The 23680-nt window shown below is 38.2% G+C and overlaps 1 protein-coding gene across 1 annotated transcript; it reads right to left on the reverse strand.

The window, feature by feature from the left end:
- Positions 1 to 5851: 5851 nt before the first annotated feature.
- Positions 5852 to 21983, reverse strand: LOC139743667 (hydroxyacyl-coenzyme A dehydrogenase, mitochondrial-like). Its single transcript, XM_071654129.1, has 8 exons — positions 21814 to 21983; positions 19397 to 19525; positions 17874 to 18031; positions 10405 to 10531; positions 9229 to 9318; positions 8039 to 8111; positions 6669 to 6785; positions 5852 to 5973 (listed from the first exon to the last, which is right to left on the reverse strand). The coding sequence occupies exons 1-8, from the start codon at positions 21928 to 21930 to the stop codon at positions 5852 to 5854; spliced, it is 933 nt and encodes a 310-aa protein (XP_071510230.1). The 5' UTR covers positions 21931 to 21983.
- Between the last annotated feature and the right edge of the window lie 1697 nt (positions 21984 to 23680).

Consider the following 23680-nt stretch of genomic DNA (forward strand, 5'->3'; position numbering starts at 1 on the left):
TGTAAACAACATCTGGAACACTGTAGTACATGCCATCACCGCTGCTGCTGACTGCTTATAGAATTGTACGCGGACGGAGCGGAGTACGTGTAGTACGAATTCTTACGGCAAGGCTGCTTGATCCCCGGCCCCCACACGGCCACCACTCGGTCGTTCGCGTCAGCCGTGCAGTTCAACGCCTTCCTATTCACAACGCATTCCATTTCAAAGACTCACAGCGTTATTGACAACGGTGGACGCGTCCATTAAGGAAACCTACAAGCGCACAAATATTCTTAAAGAAATATATCAGTCTTGACGTTTTCTAGTGCCAACATATCATCATTTCCATAGATGAGTCATACTGGATTATTGTTTCGAGTCGTATTTCTCTCTTCCGGCTGGCAATTAAGAGCATGAATATTGAAATTGTGAAATTGTCCCTCTCTGCGAAGCTACGTTTCGTACCCCCTTCCAATTTGGAATTGCCTTCCTATGAAGATACAGCATACACCTGTACCGAGAAACACCTGTGACAAGGCAAGGTTCTCAGAGCTGAGGAAAACGCTGTTTGGAGAAAGATGGAAAGATTGGTCAAGATAGATTAGATTAGATAGATAGATAGATAGATAGATAGATAGATAGATAGATAGATAGATAGATAGATAGATAGATAGATAGATAGATAGATAGATAGATAGATAGATAGATAGATAGATAGATAGATAGATAGATAGATAGATAGATAGATAGATGGATGGATGGATGGATGGATGGATGGATGGATGGATGGATGGATGGATAGATAGATAGATAGATAGATAGATAGATAGATAGATAGATAGATTGATGGATGGATAGATGGATGGATAGATAGATAGGTAGATAGATATGGGTAGATAGATGAATAGATAGATAGATAAATAAATAGAGACAGATAGAGATAGATAGATAGATAGATAGATAGATGAATAAATAAATACATACACACATACATGATACAAACATACATATATAAATAAATAAATGAATACATAAGTAAATAGATAAATTAATTAATTAATCAATTAACTAATTAATGCAGGTAGATAGATTGGTAGATAGAATACTAGGCAAATTGATAGTTGGATGAATAGATAGATACATACATACATACAGCTAAGTAAATACACACATACATAGATGTACAGATAGATAGATGATAAGACAGGTCTGTTGTGGTGAAAGGAGCAGGTGATTAATATTATCAGTGCTGATCTAGTTCATGATTAATTGGATCAAAGATGTCTTAAAGGATGCTTGGAAAGTTCTATGGCATCAGCATCCCTATAAGAACTTTGAGAAGTTTGTGCTCCGTGAATGCTTCTCGTGAGATGATTTTTTTTTAAATGTTAGATGTTCAATTAAAGATCCACTGATAAATACTAGTAGGTCAGATTTAAAATCACTTGCTAAGAATGTTTCTGCTTCCTCTTTTTATTTATAGCAGATTAACATATATCTTGACTCTTCATTCGTTACTATTACAGCCTATATCACTTTGTGTGTGTGTGTGTGTGTGTGTCTGAAAGATTCGTCTGTTGGGACAGATGTCACATTCATTGTTTGCTTCATTATTCCTGTTTGTTCATTAATACATGTATTTCTTGAAAGAAATCCTCTCCACGAATGATTTATTGAGCAGAGCACTATCAATTTCCACACACTGTGAAGTCCTCCATTCCTGATAAGGTATCAAGTGCATGGATGTGCAGATCATTTCTTGAGTGACATTATTTCTAGCTTATAATGTCATAAACAGGAAAAGTGTACTTTGGTTTCTAAAAGAAAAAAAAACTTTTAGATTAAGAAACCAATCTATAGACAAGATACAAGACAAGCCATATCAATTTGAATGAGAGACATTAAAAAAAAAACTCAGATAGACTTTTAGCATAAAATGATAAACACCCGGGTATTTTCTTATATTTGAAGCAAACAGTTTCCTTTTCTTTTTCATCAGATTTACTAATTAATGTTTGCCTTTGTCATGTGATATTTTATGTATTCAGTTTCTTTTCTTTTTTTCTTAAAGACTCAAACATTTTTTTTTCTTTTTTAGTTTGCAAGAATGGATCAACTGCCATTGTTTAAAGATGTGTTTTCACTTGGTATCATTCAAAATCTTCAGTACATTGTATGGCAATGAAGAGAGTAGGATGTCCAAATAAATTCTCTGCTGACATATCAAAATCAAAACTAATGGACTTAGTATGCAAACAGAATTAAACTGAGACTGAACAAAAAAGTTCTTTCCAGGTGTTTATTGAATGCCAAAGTTTGAGATGTCTGAGAAACACAAATTGTGTGTTTCTTGTCTGTTTTACTTTCATCTGATATGGCTGGGTAGCCCATATTATTCTGCACTAGCTGGTCTTCCACAGGGTCCAGTTGGATGTGAGGCGGGACCACTTCGCTGGGTTATGCACCCTGCTCTATGCAATAAATGAATGAAGCAGGACCTATTAACATAAGAGTTGGGACTCTCTCACACACGGGACCACCACTTCATGTCCTATCTGGGGGACAGTGTTTTGCCTCTTACTAGTGGGGATGGTATGATTACACACAACATTGTTTATAGTTAGACTCAGTAATCAATCCTGGGTCCTTTGGATCTGGAGGCAGATGCGCTACAGACTAAGCCAAATCACCACCCTGTAATCACAGTAAATAGTCTAACCTTTCATGATTTTGTCGAAATTCACTCTCAATTTCACCGATATGTTGTTGCTTTGGTCTCGCTTTGTTCAACAATGTACAAATACATTCTGTTGGCCCTTTCACAGATTTTTTTTTTTTTTTAAATAAATCTTACCTCCTCACTGCATGTCATCCAAATTCCTTCTTCCTCCTTTTGGATTATCACAAATTAAAGACAAACTTTGCAGTATATGCATGTATTTCTCATGGTGACTGAGAATAAACACAAAAATCAATCAGATCATCAGCACACCATATCACATCTATTTCTTCCCATGTCCTGTGACACTGCATCTCCCTCTCTCATTGCCCCTCCCCCCCATCTCTCTATCTCTGTCCATCTCCATCTCACTTTCTTCCCCTTCTTACACTCTTCTGCTCATTCCAGATCACAACTACAGGTTTTCTCTGTGCATGTTCATGTAAAGTCCGACCTCTCCTGTCCGGACATGTCAGGACTGGTGCTCATCCTGATAAAGGATTTGGCCAGACATGGGAGACTCGATGTTTAAAACACACAGCTGCCTACCCAGTGGTAGCTGCGTGTACATGTATGAATTTTGCGTGAACATGTCACGCCCTTGCCAGCTGGTCTGCGTTCATAATTCTCTGATAATTTACTCAATGAACGATTGCCTGCACCATGGTGCCCTGATTTAATGAAGAGTTTCTGTCCATGTTCTTGTGGTGATTTTGGGGTAATGAATATCTAATGGCATGTTATTAACATGAAAATTAGATGTAAATGTATGTTAATCATGTTGGGAATTTCATGTACTTCATGTGAGTTTGTGTAGGAGTTTTGTTTGAGTTTGAAATCCCCCTTTTCCCTATAATCCTTGGACAAAAAAAAAAAACAAAAACAAAAAAAACCGAGATTGCATCCAGATAATAGAGAGACCCGGTTAAGGGAGGCCAGATAGGAGAGGTCTGACTGTAATGATGATAACAGATACACACAGTGTCAGCAAGCAGTCTAATTGATGTAAATTTTATATCCAAAGATGATAACCTGGCATAAATTTCATCATTGCTTTATTCGTGCCCTGTATTGATCTCATCAACACATTAACACCATAAAATTCTTTAACACATTCACATACCAACATATTCTCCATTTTGATGTCTCAACTAATTTTACTCTGAGCATCATACAATTCAACTGATCTCAACTTATCAATCACTTTCACTTCTGTAATGAAGACATAACATTACATATGGTCAATTTGGTAAAGTCATACAAGTAAATCAAATTGCATATTAAGATTGCCAACCTATTACATATTGGTAGCTGACATACACTATAAAACAAACTTTTTGGGGCCAATAAAATATAAAAACAGCCTTTTACAGGTACAAGCACCTTTCGCTAGAGTAGTCCTGGCTGCAGAGAAGGCGTGCCAAATTTTTACATTTAACCACTACTGTGATCATAACTTGTCATATTTGTGAGGAAAATAGACACTATAACTTAAGGCGAAGAGTTGAATGACTCTGCACACAAGTTTTCAGCATTTGAATAAACACACACATAAAGAACTGATTGCTCTTTTGCGCTTGTTCGACAGCCAAATGGAGCTTTTTTGAGAGAGAGAAGTAAAAACAAATGGAGCTTTGTAAAAGTATGCTACATCTAAGACCAGTTCACACCAGAGGCATGCCAAGTCACCGAGAAAGAGATAAAACAATTCATAATTCAAATTGAACAATGATAGTACGTAACTGCAATCGTGTAAGAATCAATACATACACATGAAATAAGAACTCTCTTGAACAAGGGAAATAATACTCTCTCTGGTGGACAATGTGTGAATGGATCCTCATATCAAGAAAATAAAATCAATTATCAAAAATGATCTAATACATATTTCAAACATTATTGCAATTTGTTTCTTCAATTGAATACCACTCCTTCGTTTGCTTGGTGATGCCACATATTTCATGATTGAAACATGTGGATGCATCAAACTTAAAAGCACAGATGCCATCTCTCCTGGAAGTGAAACATGACCCTCCTTGACCCTACAACATCCACTACATATCATGTCAATTTCATCATATTACATTGTATGTGTTTCAGTCAGGATCCATATTCTTACACTGCAAGCCCTGCAAAGTCTCGACCAGCCATAGTACAATTTTTTCCCTTTCCATTCACCAGGAAGCAACTCATTAGACCAATACGGAGCACTTGCTGTTGTTGTTGTTGTTGTTGTTGTTGCTGCTGCTGCTGTTGTTGTTGTTGTTGTTGTTGTTGGTGGTGGTGGTGGTGTTTATGTTAGATATTTTCTGTGTTCATGACTTGGAATTGCCTGTGCACCTACTTACCCCCCTTGAAATCTTCAATGCATCAATACAGTGGTCTTAGTCTACAGTGGTCTTAGTCTCGCTGATTAGCAAAATGAAAAATGGAGGGGAAAATCATTCAAACGGACTTCCCAAATACAATATCTGTGTAGGTTCTGACCGCCACACAATATTAACAGCCTGACGAATGCTATGACATAGGCAGTTAAAGAGAGCTCACAGATCCATACCCTGTGAACCCATCAAGGCTGAGCATGAGTAGTACAGCTCATGAATACATTGGTAAAATATACTTAATGACAACAACAACAACAAAATGTTTCTGTAGGTTTTTTCTTCACCAATAAACATTCGATGAGGTAGCAACAGCTGCTATACCTTGACAACAATAATCACACTGTGAAATCATGAAATTGGTGGCACAGATTACTGAGGTTTCCACAACAACAAGAGAACAACCAAATTTTCAGGTAAGACAAAAAAAAAAAAAATTAAAGACTAATATTCGATCCACATCATGCTCTTCAGTGAGATTCCAATTCAAAATGAATTGCACGAGATCATCGCTGATCATGATCCCCAGATCCAGGAATATTGAGAATATGGAAGCTGTCCTTACTATTTGTCATTTGCCCATTTAATTTTCTTCTTCAATGAGAAACACTAGTGAAGAGACTTTTTGTTATAACACAGGTGGTATCTGGACTCAGTCCGACATTAACAGTAAGTGTTAATGAGCCGTATTCCTCACACATACGACCGTGGCTCCCCAGAGGGGCAGCACGGGATGGAATGTCAGGCGCAGCTCTTGGGGGGGGGGGGATTACTTCTTGTAGCTGTAGAAGCCTTCACCCGTCTTAATACCAAGCTTTCCCTCAGCAACCAGCTTGTTGATGGTGGGGCTGGGCTTGAAGAGATCTTCATCAGGGTAGTTCTCATGCCATCCTATCAGTGGAAGGAAGTAGCACATGCAAGATTCATAATTAATAACCAACAAATTTTCAGAATCAAAAACCAACAATTTTTTTTTTTTAATAAAAAAGTTATGAAGGGTTATTCACAGCCATTTCAAGCCTCCAAATCCCGTTTAAAAGAGATCCCATCTCTCTGGCATTTAATGGTACTGTTTATGGATACCACGAGGGTAAAGGTAACATACTCAATCGAGAAATTGGTCTTTACATTCAACTAGCTTTCCCTACATCAGTACATTTGTGTAGGTTACATTACCTCTAAGATGGAATTGATATCAAGCAGCAGATAAGATCTATCACGTAATGCATTGTAAGCATGCTGCATATTACATCATAATCATTCTACTTTCTCAAAACCCTTTTCTGCCCCATTTCATTACAGCAGGCTCATTCTTCATTTTATTTCACAACACTTGTAACAAGTTTTCCCTTGCCTCAGATAATCATACTGGTTACTAAGAGAGATATAATGAAGATAATTAAAAAGCAATTTCACTGCAAAATAGAATATCTCTGTAGAAAACCTCTGTGGATGAACCTCTGTGGAAAAAAACAAAGCCAATGAGACCAGATCTATAAAATTTTTTTTAACATGCTTCCCCATTTTTATCAAACCACTCAACACCCAAATGTCAGAACACCAGCTACCACACAACTTGAACCTACCATCAAGGATGAACTTGATGACATCAATTCCTACGTAGTCGGTCAGTTCAAAAGGTCCCATAGGATAACCAGCACCTAGCTTCATCCCAGTATCAATGTCTCTAGGTGTGGCATCCCCTGTGATGGAAAGAGGTGGTAGGAATATGGATGGTCACTTGTACGCAGTAACAGCATGGCCATCCTTATTCCCGTACAGGAAACACCAAGGAACACAAGTTGACAGCATGTCCATTAACCCTGACTAGCTAAATAGGCTGGAGGGGGGGCCCTCAGAGGCCCCCCTTGAAATTCCGCGCAATGTGTCACCATCGTGAATAGCCTTCGCCGCGATATTTCATGACTTTTTTCTTGCGAGTATCCCCGCATCTTTTGACACCAAATTTGTGATGGATTTGCGGTTCCAAAGTTACGTATAAATTTGTATGTGCACGTCTGACCAAAAATTGCTCAAAAACATGAATGCGTGCACAATTTCAATGCAAATTGTGCTTACGCTCAAATTTCATAAATGCCCAATTATTTTTTGGTTTTATTGATCAAAATCAATCAATAACATACTTTCATGCTTGGATCAATGTCATGGAAAAAGTTGAAAAACAAAGAAATACATAAGAAATTTTAAAAAACAATAAAATACCTATAAAGAACTTTTTTTTTTGACGGCACGGTTTTTTTTACTTACATTTGCTAAGGACACTAGAAAGAATATGTGTATTTACACAAAAATGTGCCTGTTTGGAGTTTTATTTAGTGATTCATAGCAAATAGTCTGATTTCATGCATAAATTATGCATAAATTAGCAAAAATGACATTTTTTTTTTTGGTAAAATCAACTTTACCGTCTTTGAGATTATGTCACAGGCAATGTATGTGTCGATTTTCACCACGATCGCACAGTCAACAGCCAAGAGCGGGGGGGGGGGCGTCTCGGAGGCTCCCTCGAGGCTCTATCTACTGAATGTCTAAATAATGTAGCTACAACTGTGTAAAACAGTGACTACAAGCTATCTCACCATGACATATCTCCACTAGTATGACATTTAGAGGTAGTAGACTGTACAAACAAGTTATCAAATCATTCAGAATGGTAAAAAAAAACTGGATGAACTACAGATGTAATTTCTTGCTGCTCCTTAACTACAAAGGATTGACTACATCAACTACATGTACCTCGGTATCTACTTTACAGCACCTCTACTTTGAGACAATGGCACTGAGGGAAAGGATTATCATTTGAAATGAAGGATGGGATCTTGGATTGTGGTGTAGTTCGGTCACAATATGACAACACTTGACATCATGCAAAAGAAGTGGGCAGAAAAACAACAACCCCTCCCCCATCCCCCTCCAGATTCTACAACTACATTACCTCTCTCCAGCATCCTTACGGCCTCACACATGTATGGCACAAGAAGTCTGTTGACAACAAACCCTGGGGTATCCTATGTGAAGGGGATAAGGTGGGACCACAATCAGATTACACAATGATAATATGGTAAATTTATGCAATCTTCCAAAGATTACAGTGTAAAGACGGGTCAAGTCGAACCTCTCCTGACATGGTACACTAATGGTACATATGGTAGAACATACATACGGTACTTATAAATTGCTAAAACAGACTATCTTGTAAAAATGTAATCAAATAAACACATCACTTTGCCATCTTGTTGAATGTCAACAGGGGTCGCACTTAACTTTTTTTTTTTACTAGCCAGGCGGACTACTTAGAAACAATTTTAAAACTGAAGCAATGTTTTGGCTAGCCAGACGGACTAGTAACTTCAGAATTTTATGATTTTTAGCTAGTGCGACGTGATTTTGGGTGGCCAATGGCCAGCGGACCATCACCAATTTCGAACCCTGGTCAACAGAAAGACAGTGGCTGCATTGTAAGGCTTTAATTATTCTCATCTACATGAATTAAGTCAAAGTTTTAGCTAGGATTAAAACATGACATCTCAGTCTTCTCCACACACACACACACAAAAAGCCACAGATTTCATGACAATTTCACTATCCATGCTACATGTATGTATGTAACACAAAATTTTTCTCCACATAAAACTGTGAAATTAGATTAAGACTTCCTGTGATTCTTTAAATGGGGGGAGGGGGTCTTGTCGGATCAGCTATGCCTTTTGAAGACAAATGAATGTGAAAATTTGAAAAATCAACAATCATTTTAAAACATGATTATTTTCTTGCATCAGAAGAATTTGTACCTTTGGCTCCTACTCCATCATTCTGAAATCTGCATTATTTTGGCCTTGAAGAGGTGATGTTTGCAGTTACACATTTATTTTTTTTTCTGATCTATACAATGAACGCTGAAAATCTGTGTCAAAAAAAAGTCTGTAACATATCATACATATTCATTTTTTTTTCAGTCTTAATATAATGGTTTTGAGAAACAATACTTGCGCTCCATTCAAGAGCATATTTTGCTCTCATAAGTTCTTCGTTTTGCATAGACAGGTCTAATTGTCATCTTCCTCACTGACACGATGACCTACTCATCCACGGGAAATACCACTTAGGAGAGGGGTGCATACATACTTTGCATGTGATGGGGACTTTTCCCATGGCCTTTGAAAACTCCATCAGGCTCTCGTACGTTTCGTCACTCGTTTGGTTAATCCTTACAACCTGGAAAAAAAAAGAGAGCATAAATTGATAACACAGGAAATGTCACTCTTTCATATTTGTGAGTTCTACAGTAAGAATAAGTGTTCAGTCATCATTTTGAGACATCTGAACTCCCACATTCAATCTCCACTCCATTTCTGTGCATGAAGTTAATGCCTATTTCTCACTTTTTGTAAATTACATGGACTCGTCCCTCAAACATTCAAAATAAATGTCTTTCATTTCATCATTTATTCGCCTATGAGTTCTGCAGAGCTGGCAGTGGCGTATGCAAGCCTTACATCTACATTTGTACCTGGTGGCATTTTCTTGTCGCCACACTCCTGCATCTGAAATGCTCATATTGTACTCACATGTATTAGGATTAAATCCCTACCCTAAAACAGGACATAGTCTGAGAACTTGACATTGACCTGTGACCCCTAACCTCCATAATATCACAGCAAAGACTAACTCAGTTCACTGCTCTGTCCTAGTCTATACCTGTAACAAATATGATTATAATTATTCCATTCAATATTCAAACAGTTTGAGTCGACACTTGCCCGAGTTCAAAATATGCTGAACTTTGACCTTTGGTTTTCATCAAATCTATCTTACCAGTAGGCTGAATAAATATCAATTGTGTGATGCACCAAGGTTGATGTGTGTGAGAGATTTAAAAAAAAAAAAGAGTACCGGTACTTTAAAAAATAAAGTTGATTCCCTTGCTTGTCATAGACTGACCAAGAGATGGCAGCAAACTGTGTGTCAAAACATTACAGGCAGGCATGAAGATATCAATGTCACCTGGTATCACACTATGATACACACACTTCTATCACAGCCCCTCCCAGCTCTAAAACACTTCTCATGGATATTAATGAGCATTTAATCATAAGAGTCCGAAATAATTCAGTAAGGGTCAATTGCAAAGCACTAATATTTTTTTGTAGACCAGGGCCTTGTTTTATGAAGAGTTATAATTGATTATATAGTTGATTTCAATCATAAGTCTATGGCAGCCTGTGTGTTAAGGAAATTTAAAATCGATTATATCTTTTGATAAAATGGGGCTCTGGAGCAAGTTGGCCAAATTGTTATTACCTCAACCAGCTTCATCATAGGCACTGGATTAAAGAAGTGAAGGCCACCAAACTTCTCTTGTCGTGATGTCGCACTTGCAATGGCAGTGATTGAAAGTGATGACGTATTGCTTGCAAATATTGTGCTCCTGCAGGATGAAAAGAAAAAATTAAAATGTCGCTGGACTGGTCACAGACAAACATAACTGAAAAACTGTTAGAAAAAACTGTTTACATAATTCAATAAAACAATGTTTTTATACAAATGATGCACAGGATAGAGTGTGTTAGTGAAGGTGCGGCGCGCTCGAGAGTATTGACAATGGTGCGACATGCACGAGGCGCAGCCGAGTGCATGTTTGCAACCGTTGTCAATACTCGAGAGTGAGCCGCACCTTCACTAACGCCACGAAATAATCCTGTGCATCATTTGTTTTATAAAATGGGTCGAAAACTAACAGCATTATTCATGTACCTTTGTGGGTCAATACCAGTCAGCTACATGTAGCACTCGCTCAAAAGTCAAGATGTCCGAAGATGTTCGTCCCAAACATTTACGCACGTCGCACTCGGAAATCCCGCACATAAGTACTGTGCGTACGTATAAGAGTATACGTACGCCACGTACTGTTATGCACAAGAAAGGCCGCCGGCTGTTGTGGCAGCCCGCGGCCCGAACTAGAAGTTGTTTACAGGATTAACAGCGCGTATAGTAGCGCGTGACCCACTTGTAACAACTGATTGAGTGCGCACTGCTAGTGTAAAACATTGTGACGTACGTCAGGCCAGGGAGGTGGAAGAGAGACTCTTCTTAGTGCATACCTGAAGAAAATAATGCACGCACACGTGACTCATTTCAGCGCTTCCAATTGGCTACATTCTTGAACCCATTTTATAAACACATTTAGTGCTAGTTAAAAAGAAAAAAAAAATGCTTGGTAAGGCTCCCTATCTTGGTCATATTTTATAAAACAATTTCATTTGCATCTCCCTGATGTTATACATTTGGATGGTCACTGAAATAGAGCACCTGGGGGGCATTTCATGAAGCGTTTTGGTCGGATATTTTCCTGACAAACTGTTACAAGCTGCTGAAATCCTTGCATCTGATTGGCTGAGAGCAAAATTTGTCGGACAACTTTGTCGGACAAAATGCTTCATGAAATGCCCCCCTGGCCTTGTGTGGCCGGGTGATTGACCAGCTGTGCTGACCTTGTCATATAACAACAACATCTCTGAAAAATCAAGCTATCAAAACAGTAATTTTAATCATGGAATAACTCAGACTGATACCAGTAGACTCCCACTGAACATGGAACAAAAGCTGCAACAGACCTACTGTACACACACGTACAATTGTATGGTACCAGATGCCTCCATTAACAATTGTAGAAGGGACATACAAATAAAGCAATTTGATATACATGTGCCACATTACACACACTTCTGAAACACAAGACCATTTACCTTGTGTTGCGAAGTAGTTAGTGATGGATGAGTTCACTCTAAGTGGTTCATTACATAATGGCATCATTTTCCGCTCTTTGATCTTTGCTACAGTCACTGCACTTTTCTGAGAAGCATGCAATCATCCTGTGGTATCATTTCTTTTCTTTTTTTTCATACAGCATACAACCCTACAATAATAATACAGTGCTCACTTGTTAATGAGGAACTGCTTTAGCAGGAACCCCATTCTATTCATAAATAACTAGAAATGTCGCTACGGCGACTGGTGTATGCCTCCGCAATAATGCTTGGTTCTCCTAATAGGTCTATAGTACAATGTCTTGACAATGTGTGATGACAGTTTCACACAATTGGCAAAACATGTTAAAATGACAGGTTTGCCACAAATGTGCTGAATGTTCACTTTCCTAGAACTAGGTTCAATTGGATGAATGATTAAAACGTCAGAGTGCAGGTATTGGGGGGAACTGATTCTTTTTACTTGACTTTTGGCCCTTTTATTAGTTTATGCATTGAGTAATTTTCAACGTATTGAGAAAAAGTATAATTTCAGTACCAAATGGTAAAATAGTATTATCTAAACCTGGCCTTTGACCTTTGACCTCACAGTTCCAAAGAGAATCACTGTTAGGTAGAACATGCATAAATATGTAAGTTTCATGATAATACCTTGAGTTACTTTTGAGATATGGAGGAAGAAGTGCAATTTAGCACTTTCACTTGATCTTTGACCTTTTGGCAAGAAACTTCCCACAGAATATATATTGGGTTATACATGCATACATCAAGTTTTTACAAAAAATCCTTCAGGCATTGCATAAATATAAGGAAAGTAGTGATATTTTGAGGAGTTGACCTTGACCTTTGACCCCCTGACCTTTGACCCATGACCCCCAACTTCCCTAGATAATCACTGCCCATCGGTACATGCATATATACTAAGTTCCATGAAGATACCTTGAACCATTTGCGAGATATGGAGAAAAACATGAAATTTCAACCTTTTTTTCACAAAATAACCTGTGACCTTTGACCTTTGACCCCGTGACCCTAAAATCTAAGCAAAGTATTATCCCCCAGGTTATACCCTCATACCAAGTTTGATGTAAAACCACCACACGGTTCTTGAGATATCGACAAAAACAAAACGGGACGGACGGACGGACGGATGGACGACCCGAAAACATAATGCCTCCGGCCACTTCGTTGGCGGAGGCATAAAAAATGCTGTTGAGGTGTCACAGTGTGATGTACAATTGTCCTATTCCCAGTTTAAAGTTATACAACGTGGGTTTGGGAACATTTTCTAATGTGTGTGTGTGGGGGGGGGGGAGGAGATCACTGACCCATAAACACCCCCCCCCCCCTCCCACTCACATTAGAAAACATTTCACAGTCCCTTTAATATACATTATTATTATTATTACAGTACTACTATTTTATTCAGCATTTCAGACATATGATATGCACATATATATGTACATGGGTAAACACAATACAGATTTGAATCAGCATAACAAAAATGTTAGATTAAATTATAACACAGAGACAAAGCACAAATGAGAGAGAGAGAAAAAAAAACCAAAAACAAACCTAGATTGTGAGGTATGGAAAACAGGGCTGCCAGGGGCAAGAAAAGGTAAACATAACTCTAAACTCGGAATAGTGTGTCCTACATCACACTGTGGCACCTCAACAGTGCTTTAATTTTTCTATTTATAAGCCTGTAATAAATTCAACCACCTCCATGTTTCAAATGCTTTGTTGAATACAGAATTCAAGATTGGTTTCATGCTTTCAGTTCCATGAAAAATCAAAAAAATTACAACAAATCTGAATCTCTTTCTTGTTACTATGCTAGGTGTACCTCATAGATACATAAATACTTAGTTACTTTCGCGGCACGAAACTATCGCGAATAGGAGCCACTCCCACAACATTGTGCCCCTGGGGGGCAGCCGGGGACCCAAGTGGGCAATGGTGTCCACTATATTAGTAACAATTCTACTCTCTAGCAATAATATCTGTCAAGTTTGGTGAAAATTTGACCGCATGTTTACAAGGAAAAAAAAAAATCAAAATTTGAAAACTGGGACACAATTTGAGTACCCCTTCTTGCCACCTCTGGATCTGCTATGAACAAACTTGATATTATAGTCACCTACTCATCGCACTATTTTTCTAAGCTCTATCACTTCTGTTCTAGAGACAAAATTTAAAGATTCCTTAATTTTCTAAGTTATGCACAGGCTCAGAGAGAAAGCCTCTACTGCACAAACCATGCCCAAACCTGATACTGTAAGTTCAGCTTTTAAGCAATACGCACCTCTCTCCCCCTTTAAAAAGAAAAAGAAATGAACAAATAAATGGAAAATAATTACAGCAATGCTTTTTGTAATTGAGACACAGACACCCGGCAATTATCCCTCTCAAGTGTTCAGTCCTCATACATTGAGTCATAAAGCTAAAAAAGTGCTGATTTATGCAATGCTGGTGTCAGTATGTTGCTGATGTGTCCAAAGTGAAACAGTTGATTCTGTATAATAGTGGTTCAGACTGACTCACATACATGTAGTCATTGGCTCATGACATGATTGACAGAAGAGTGTGTAAATCCTCAACTCTCACTACATTTTGTTCAAGGATCATGGGGAAGGTGTCTGAAAAGGAATTGCCATTGAACAGAGATCAGTACCTAATCCCCCTAATCCCTATTGTGTTACCATGACCATCCTGTTGGAATGAGGCACCTTGCTACACCTGAGTAGGCTTGCTGACTTCATAACTTGTAGTCTGAGTTTTTATGGATTACAAAATGCTGATGAAAAGTGCAGGAAATTATTAAAGCTAACATTATGCCTCAGCCTGGGCATGAAAAGGGTTAGGCAATATACAGTACACTGCAGGCAGTCTCATTCATACTGAATGATACCAGACCAGATCAGTTTGGGTGGTATTTTTTTTTTTTAAGTGATTATACATATTTTGGCTATAATTGGGGGGGGGGGGGGGGCTTTAGTATGTCTACCAATAGTTAATGTATGCACTGACACAGCAATGCACCTGACATATTGCAAAATCTATTGAATCATTTCTGCTAATTTTATAAGCCCCCCCCCCCCCCCCCCCCCCCAGTTACGGCCGACATAAGTTACAGCATTTAAACTCAATATGATGCCTACAGATACCAGTAAATGTAGTTGCTAGAGAAGGCAAGTGCTTATCAATATATCATTCACACTCCCAATACATGCGCCATAATTCAGTCAGATCATTTGATTCGCTTTATCCCGAGTGGTTCCCAATTGACGTGTTCTCTTATTCTTTTCTTAAATTTGTACATGTATATAGATCTCAGTTATGTTTGGATGTTCACACTGTATGTTTTACTGTCTTGGAAACAGACAGAAATGACTGTATTTCATTTGTAATATATGTTCAATGCAGAAAATTCCCCATAAATTCATCTGAATTTGAATTGAATATAATTTGTATATCATGCAAGTAAGTGATGTAGGCATGATTAAGTGCAGCTCAAGACTCTCTCACGTGCCTCTCTGCAGAGTGCATACCAATGTGTGACTAGCACCTTGCACTTTCATGGAGATTTGTATGTACATGGCCAAATTACATCCACATGCTGATGGCGGCAGCTGGTATGGGACTAAGGGAGAAAATATGCTGGCAGCCCTCAAGAGTTTCACCTCACAAAGATATCAATTACATTTTCTCCTACTCAGAGAGAAGATTATAATCTGAGGAGGAAATGAATTCACACTCAATATGTATCTGACATAAATTGCAGTGCACCAAGTTAGTCAAGAAAAATGCAGTGAGTGTAGCTTATGGATATTGCAATGAATCTGCATAATGCTGGCAATCTTCTTTTTTTTTTTTTTTGTAAGAGTAACAACTGACATCTAGCACACAGCACCTGCTAAAATGTAATGTGAATTTTAGCTGGATGTGCACAATAAAGGAAGCTATCACTACCACACATTGCAATACCATTTCACACCACGCGTCTTTAAACACAAAACCTACATTTGTGGGTTGGGAAGAGCTGCTTTACAAATTTCGCAGAACTGGTGTTACTAATAGATTTGCACGATTCTAGAGTAATGCTGATGGAAGTGATGTTTTGAGAGAAATTGTCTTCATTTTATCTGACCTTTATATACAGTTAGTAATAATCATACTGTTGGATAGCATGGACATCCAAAAACTCAATATTTAATGACAGAATAGGTTTGCTAATGACCTGTTGAAAGCTAAAAACCACCGTCATAGAAAAAGGAAAGAAAGCGGGAGTAGTTGGTATATGATTACAAGTCCTGTCTGAAAAATCTTGTAAATTCTACTTCAGGACTATCAAAATGTTGAATATCAGAGGTGGTATTTCTTGTCTGTTTCCCATATGAAATGAACACCAATCATATGTCTTGTGAGCTTGTGTCACATTATTGCAAAACAAATAGAGATCATTGCTTACTGCTACACATTTTTTCCCTCTTTTTCCCCTCTTTTTCTTTTTTACTGTGATCATGCAAAGTATCTATGATCATAGGACTGCAGGAATTATGTACTTCAGATTACAACATTTCTTTCAATAGCATGGTATAATACCATGTAATATTCACATCAATTGAATTACACTCTTTTGAAATTTTGCACGATTGAAGAATAATGTCTCCAAATGTTGTGTTTGAAATCTTAAAGGGACTGTACAGTACTGGTTGAGGTGAGGATTCAGGTTTGTAACATTTTTTGGTGAGATAATGAGAAACCTCTTATGAAATATAAAAGAAGTATGTAATTTCAAGAAGGATTCAACATTTATTTGAAGAAAATTTGTCTTGAAATGACTGAGATATCCAAAAAAGTGATCCTAATAAAATTGACAGATCTTGACTTTTATTAGGACCTCTGTTTTACCTTGTTTTTAGATATCTCAGTCATTTCAAAACCGATTTTCATCAAATAAACTTTTGATTCCCTTTAGAATTGTATGCTCTTTAACATGTCATAGAGTGGGTTCTAAATATCTCACAAAACGTTACAAGCTGAATCCTCACCTCAACCAGTACTGTACAGTCCCTTTAATGGTAACATGCCGCATAGTTTTTTTTTTTAAAGAAATGAAAAGTTAACCCCATGTCACTTGAGAATACACTCTCTTTCTGTACCAAGAAATAAGGATTGGAATTTTTATGGGGTCCAGATAAATTTAATGGAAATATATAGCACTGCTTAATGCTCCATCACAAAGAAGTTTCCAGTTTTGTCATTTTGGGGAAAGGTCTGTATCACCAGCTTTTACAAACTTGAGATAGGAAAATCTAATTTTAAGGGTTGCAAAGGGGACACATAACTTTAAATCAAGCCAAATCATCTGGTTAATGCTCTTGCTGGTACAAAAAATAAAATAAAATAAAATAAAATAAAATGAAAAAGGCAATGGAATTCATCTCCCATACTAGTGGACACTTCTGCTGATGTTGTGATCTCACAGATACACATACTAATCTGCAAACCATCTTACCTGTACAACCCCTATACCTGTGACTACACCATTGTGCATTCAACCTTTGATCATTGCCTTCCTTATCTTAAGCTGGCAAGGAGATTTAACTCCAGCTATAACTACATTGATCATCACTGAGGTGCAACAGCATAAGGTTTACTGAGCAGTAATTTTGCCAGCAAGAAACAACAAGGACTATGGCAAAGAATGGTGCACTTAAAATTATGTAATTACATCTAGGGAGATGCAGCAAGGAAGAGTGAGAAATGGTACCTAAATGTCAAGAATTTACACTGTGGTTTACAATATTCAGTGTTATTGTGCAAGTCTTTAAGAGCAAGCATTTTTCAAGTCTACTATATAATCAAAGGATTTTTTTTCTTCTTCTTTTCCTCAATTCATTCCAGTTAAGTTGATCATGGAAGATGTTTAATGTGATAAGAACTGATCAAAAAAAGGTGATAGACATGTGAATGGTGATGGAATGGCTGACTTACGCTGGGGCTGCCCTGTCCAGTCTGGCAAACAGGTCTTTCTTGATCCCGATGTTTTCGATGATGGCCTCGATGACCAGATCGGTATTCGTCACAGCCTCCTCGGCATTGGTCTCCATCTTTATTTGGCCTAGGGTGGAGTTCACAAACTCTGTACCCCCCTAAACGCATTACATTAGTGAGTGAGAAACGGAGTAGAGAATCAACATCACCCTTGATGACTGGACAACTTTTAAACCACACCACAAAATACTGCCTTCATCTTTACACTTCTCATATTTGCACATATTTCCCCACAGACCCTTCACTGCAATGAGAAAATATAGCCTTTTGTAACCTCTAGCATATCATGTCTTACATTGTCACCTCTAGCATATTATGTCTTACATTGTAACCTCTAGCATACTATGTCTTACATTGTCACCTCTAGCATATTATGTCTTACATTGTAACCTCTAGCATACTATGTCTTACATTGTAACCTCTAGCATATTATGTCTTCCATTGTAACTTTGCCACAACAAAATTAGCCAGTTATTATGAAATAATCACAAGCATCATTTGTGTGAGAGTTGCGTCAGCAAGTTGGGTTTAAAAACAATTAATCTGTCATGTGCATATTGATCAAGAATGAAATATCCTTGTGCACCCTAGCTAGAGAGAAATGATGTAATACACTCCCCTTTCAATAATGCTCTGTTACTTCTGTGGTACATTAACCATTGAAATGTATGTGTAGTATATGTATTTTGGTATTAATATTCTGTGTGTGTTTCAGTCACAAAATACTCCCCCCCCCCCCACCCTACCACCACCACCACTGCCCCAATTAGAATCTATAACAAACATTGTTATATATACATCAAAGTCAACATTCTATTAAAACATCTGAGGTTTACAATTGATTACTGCAAATGTAAAATGTGCAAAATGAAATCTGTTCTTGTGCCAAACTTGGATGAAATACGGTTAAGACTGATGTTCTTGTAATGTCCATATATATCTGGATGATCAGACCAGAGCCTTCCTTCTATCATTGGTGCTTAAAAGGAAATTGAGATGGTACAGAGTATGGCAAGTCACAATATCCAATGGACTCATATGAGCTGTTCCGCAGGGAACAGTGGAGGGGAAGAGAAAGATGGGAGAGCATGGACAGGGGAAAAGATGAGGACATTGAATTTCTGGGAATGGGCTCAAAAACATGTGCAGGGACCCAAGGCCTGGCACAGCAGTGCAATGAAAGGAGTACCGATGCGTCATTGGTGCAATGATCGTCGAGGTTGCACCCTGATGGCGCCATCTGGAGCTACGGCCAGAAGATGATAGTTGTGTGTGATCTTGTGTCGTGTGTGTGCGTGTGTGTGTGTGTGTGTGTGTGTATGACGTGTTATGGCAAACATGCCTAAACACAACAATGGTTCAGTGCAGATGGAGCTTCTTTTTACAATAACAATTATATTTCTTAATAATCTTTTCTTGTTTTACTCTGTTTTGTTTTTCTTTTGTTGTTTTTCTCCACTCACATCTGGATCATCGGCATACTTTTTCTTGGCGACACGGGCCAGGCTCTTCTGGATGTAAGCCTTGGACTTGTCCAGGATCTCTGCAGTTGTGTCCACCACTGTAACACTGTGGCCCGTTTGGGCAGCAACCTGTCAATTATTGAACAGAGTAACATCACTTTAGATTGTAATTTGATCAAATTGCAAAGTCATCGTCTGAAGAAATGCCTGTGAGCTCTTCTGCTGACATTTCCTATTCCATGCTAAAAATAAATGGGCAGATGTCATGCAGATATATTGCTTCATCAACACTGACAGATTTTAATCAATAATATGTTATTGTTTAACAGTATTATGTGACAGCAATTTTTCTTCTTTTTTTTTCATTAACAATGTTATTGTTCCAGCATTAGGCATAGCCCAACCAGATGCTGTGCTTTGACAGATGGGGCCTCACCATCAAAGTGGGGAACCACAACACAACTACAAAACTTATAATTCATGTTGTAGACATTTGTACATTACTCACATAACATGCATGCTTCAGGGAATAATTTTCAAACTCAAATTTGATTAGCAATTTCAGCTGGTGAAAAATATCTTCAATGATATCCTGTACACTTCTATGTAAGAAAACTGCTACACAAAAGTTAGCTTGTGTAGTGCAAGTGGTGTAAAAATGCATAGCAAATTGCGATGCGGTACCAGGAAAATTATTCCCTGTGCTAATATTACAGAAGGCACATAAGTCCATCTAGAGAGCCCTCAAGATAAGTCCATTGAACAAAAAAAAATGGCACTTTCTGGTGCAATTCCCGACCAACCATCGGGGTTCATCGTTGCAGAATTCAAAATGGAGCGTTGACCACTGCATGCAGCAAATGCAAATTATGCGTGCACATGCGTGGCTGGAAGTGCAGCGATCTACTGCGTGCGTGCGCTCTTTGGTAGCAGCACGGTCGACAGCATGACCTCTTGAAAAGTGCATTCCCGATCGCATGAACTCCCTATTATCAGATGTACCGTTCACACATGCTGCATATAATCTTCATTTTCGGTAGGTTGTGAAATGTGTATATGTCAATATCGACAACATAGCTAATATTCAAGCTATGTAGTGTCATTAATGAAGATTACATTTGATGAGTTTGAGGTGACAAAAAATGATGTCAAGTATCAAAACTCAAAGCAATCGTAAAGCGATCGCTGAGCTCTCTTTGTGTTGTGGGCCATTCCGGGACAGCCCTGTCACTATTTAAATACAGCGGCTGGGCTGTGTATAGTTACATTAGGCAGTAAAGTTGTAGGTTCCGATTAGAGGGAGGCTGGTGATAAAAAGAAGAGGCCAACTAATGATACACAGCATTTACCCAGGCTCATTCAATTCAGGATAAATTTGGTTAAACTAAAATGAAAAAATATATAAATGAACAAACCAACCAATCAATCAAATTCTCACAAGACACAAGTCATCAAAACTTTAACTCACTGTTCATTAGGGTTCTACTTCTACACTAACTATTGAGCCAACTATTGCATTGTCTGTATTGACATGGTACAGTTGAACCTCTCGTATCCGGACAAGTCTGGACCGGGGCTCATCCGGATAAGGGATTTGGCCGGATACGGGAGACTCAATGCTTAATATACATTATACATGTACATATACATACACATGTACTGATGTAGCCCATTGTAGTACCACATGTAGTAATGTGTATACTGCAACCTTTTCATTGTTACACTCAGTAACAGACCCCAAAATAGAGGTTCATGTTTGCAAGAATGAAATCATTTTCTTTTATAAATTCTTGGGATGATTTCTCTAAATAATTATTAAGAAATGTATGAAGTAGGTCTTGAAAATAAACAGTACGATTCAACGAAACTACGCTTCAAAATGCGATGATTTGGGGATGTTTGGGGATGTTAAAATGTCTGAAGGTAAGCAATTTGGAAGGAAACTTGATCTGCTGAGTTGATGTAATGTATGTTAATCATGTTGGAAGTAATATGTAATTCATGTGTGTTTGTGTAGGAGTTCTCAAGGAGTTGGGAATCCCCCTTTCCTCCCGTAATTATTAAAAAAAAAAAAAATCACGGCGAGATTGCGTCCGTATAATACAGAGATCCGGATAAAGGGAGGCCGGATAAGAGAGGTTCAACTGTATTGGTAATTTGCTTCAGCACTCCATCCTCTAACTAGACTAGTGTCTAGGCGTCTAGCTCTAGCTAGCTCTAGTAAGTAGCTTTGATGAAAGTCAAACCATAATGTGATATCCACATGAATCAATTTCTTTGTCATTTATAAAAGCAATTTAATTGAGTTTCACTGTTAGAAATCTATTTCTAGTCTAGTCGACCCTGAACAATCCCATCTCATCCTTGCCAACGTCAATTCAAACGGTATGGGACTAAGGGGAGTACCGGCAAGTTACCTGAGCAATTCCAGCTCCCATTTGTCCTCCTCCAATGACTGTTACATGTTTTATGGCAGCCATTCTTGCTGCAGACGTGGCCATACTTCTAGAGATTGCGTTCGTAGCAAATGCCATGTTGAATATGTTCTTTCTGCGCTAAAAATGACGGCCGAAGTGAGCAAAATGCCGAACGTGAGTTCTTGATTCCCGCACGTGCGTTGAATGACGAGTGCGCCGCCCCAGCAGCCCGGGGGACGATGCGGCGAGCTAGACGGGGCCGAAGCTGGACCGACGCAAGCTAGTACGTGGCTGGCTCGCTGTCGAGGTACGCGAAAGAACGACGTGAAAATGATCTTCACAAGTGGGCGCTTTCAAGTAGCTTTCTATTTACGTGGTGTGATCGATTGCTTGTGGTGGGTATACTTTTATGTTCGTTATTCCAAACGTTTATTAATCCGAAAATTAGAAATAAAGTAAGGAATGAATTTAAAAAGGCTCAACGTGCATATCAAAAAAAAACAAAAAAAAACGCTCGGTTTTGGAGTATGGAGCATGTGTGTGGGACCCACATCTTCAAAAGGACATCGAAAACCTTGAACAGGTACAACGCAGGGCTCTCCGATTCATCACAGGAGACTACACATCTAGGACCCCTGGCTGCATCACCAGCATGAGGCAGAGGCTAAACCTACCCACCCTAGCATCAAGAAGGCAGGTACTTAAATTATCATCCTTCTTCAAAGCGGTCGAGGGGTTGGTCCCGGGTCTACCCATTGAAAATTTTCTGACCAGAACAAGACCTAAAAGAAATATCAAAATTAAACAGTTCAAAGATTACAAAACTCAGAATATTCTTGAAAGACAAGTGATAAACCACGATAAAGGGTTTAAAGTTCATCATTGCAACACAGAGCAATATAAACATTCATTTTTTGTGAGCACCCCCCTCGCTTGAAATCACCTCCCAGCAACAGTGATCAACAGCCCATCTCCGGAAGTCTTCAGAAGCAAGATAGAAAAAAGCCACCTTCGTTGCGATTAATTTAGTTCGCGCCCTCTCTCCCCGCTGCACTATACCACACGGTCCGGCAGCGTATTGATCCAGATCCAGAGAAGAAATTTGGTGGTAACAGGAGTTATACAGTTAACATGGAAAGTTATCAATGATGCAAAGAAGATGTTATGAAAATTAATATTCACGGGGCAACAACTGAAAGACATGGCTGTTATTTGTTGCTGTATACTAGTATGTTTTTTATCTTACGAACAGTACGCAATATTCAAATCATGATTATAGTTCACAATTGACAATAAAAATATATCAAACGGCATATTTTCCTCCAATGCATAGAATATGCAAAGAAATGATCGATATTGTGAACGATTCAAAGAGTGCAACCATGCAGTGGAGGATACGATACAACTGCTGATGTTATTAAAAAGAGTGATTCATGTAATTTGTTCACCTCTTTAATTCAGTTTATGTATTTTCGATGACATATTTCCAGATCAAGTGAAGATTGCAAAGGTAATTCCTGTTTTTAAAAACGGTGATATAATTTGACAAATTGCCGTCCGATAGCAGTTTTGCCGTTTTAGTTTAAAAACTTGTAAACAGCTTTACATTTTTATTTTCATTTAATGTATTTTACCAAAGTATGATATATGAATTTCGTTCGGGATACTCAGTCCTACATCCATTATAGCTCTGCTTGGTTGCACAGTAATGTACTCGATCATAACACCTGTCATGCCAATGATTATTATTTACGTTATGTTAGAACCATAATTATCTGTAAGATTATTTATTTTTTGAAATGTCCATTCATATGGAATGATGTAACGATTGATTTGAGAATGAAACCGTCTCTGAATAGTTTTACAA

The sequence above is a fragment of the Diadema antillarum genome, unplaced genomic scaffold (genome assembly GCF_040938485.1).
Source record: "Diadema antillarum isolate AM-2024a unplaced genomic scaffold, OU_Dant_1.0 seq00001101_RagTag, whole genome shotgun sequence".
Classification (NCBI taxonomy): Eukaryota; Metazoa; Echinodermata; class Echinoidea; order Diadematoida; family Diadematidae; genus Diadema; species Diadema antillarum.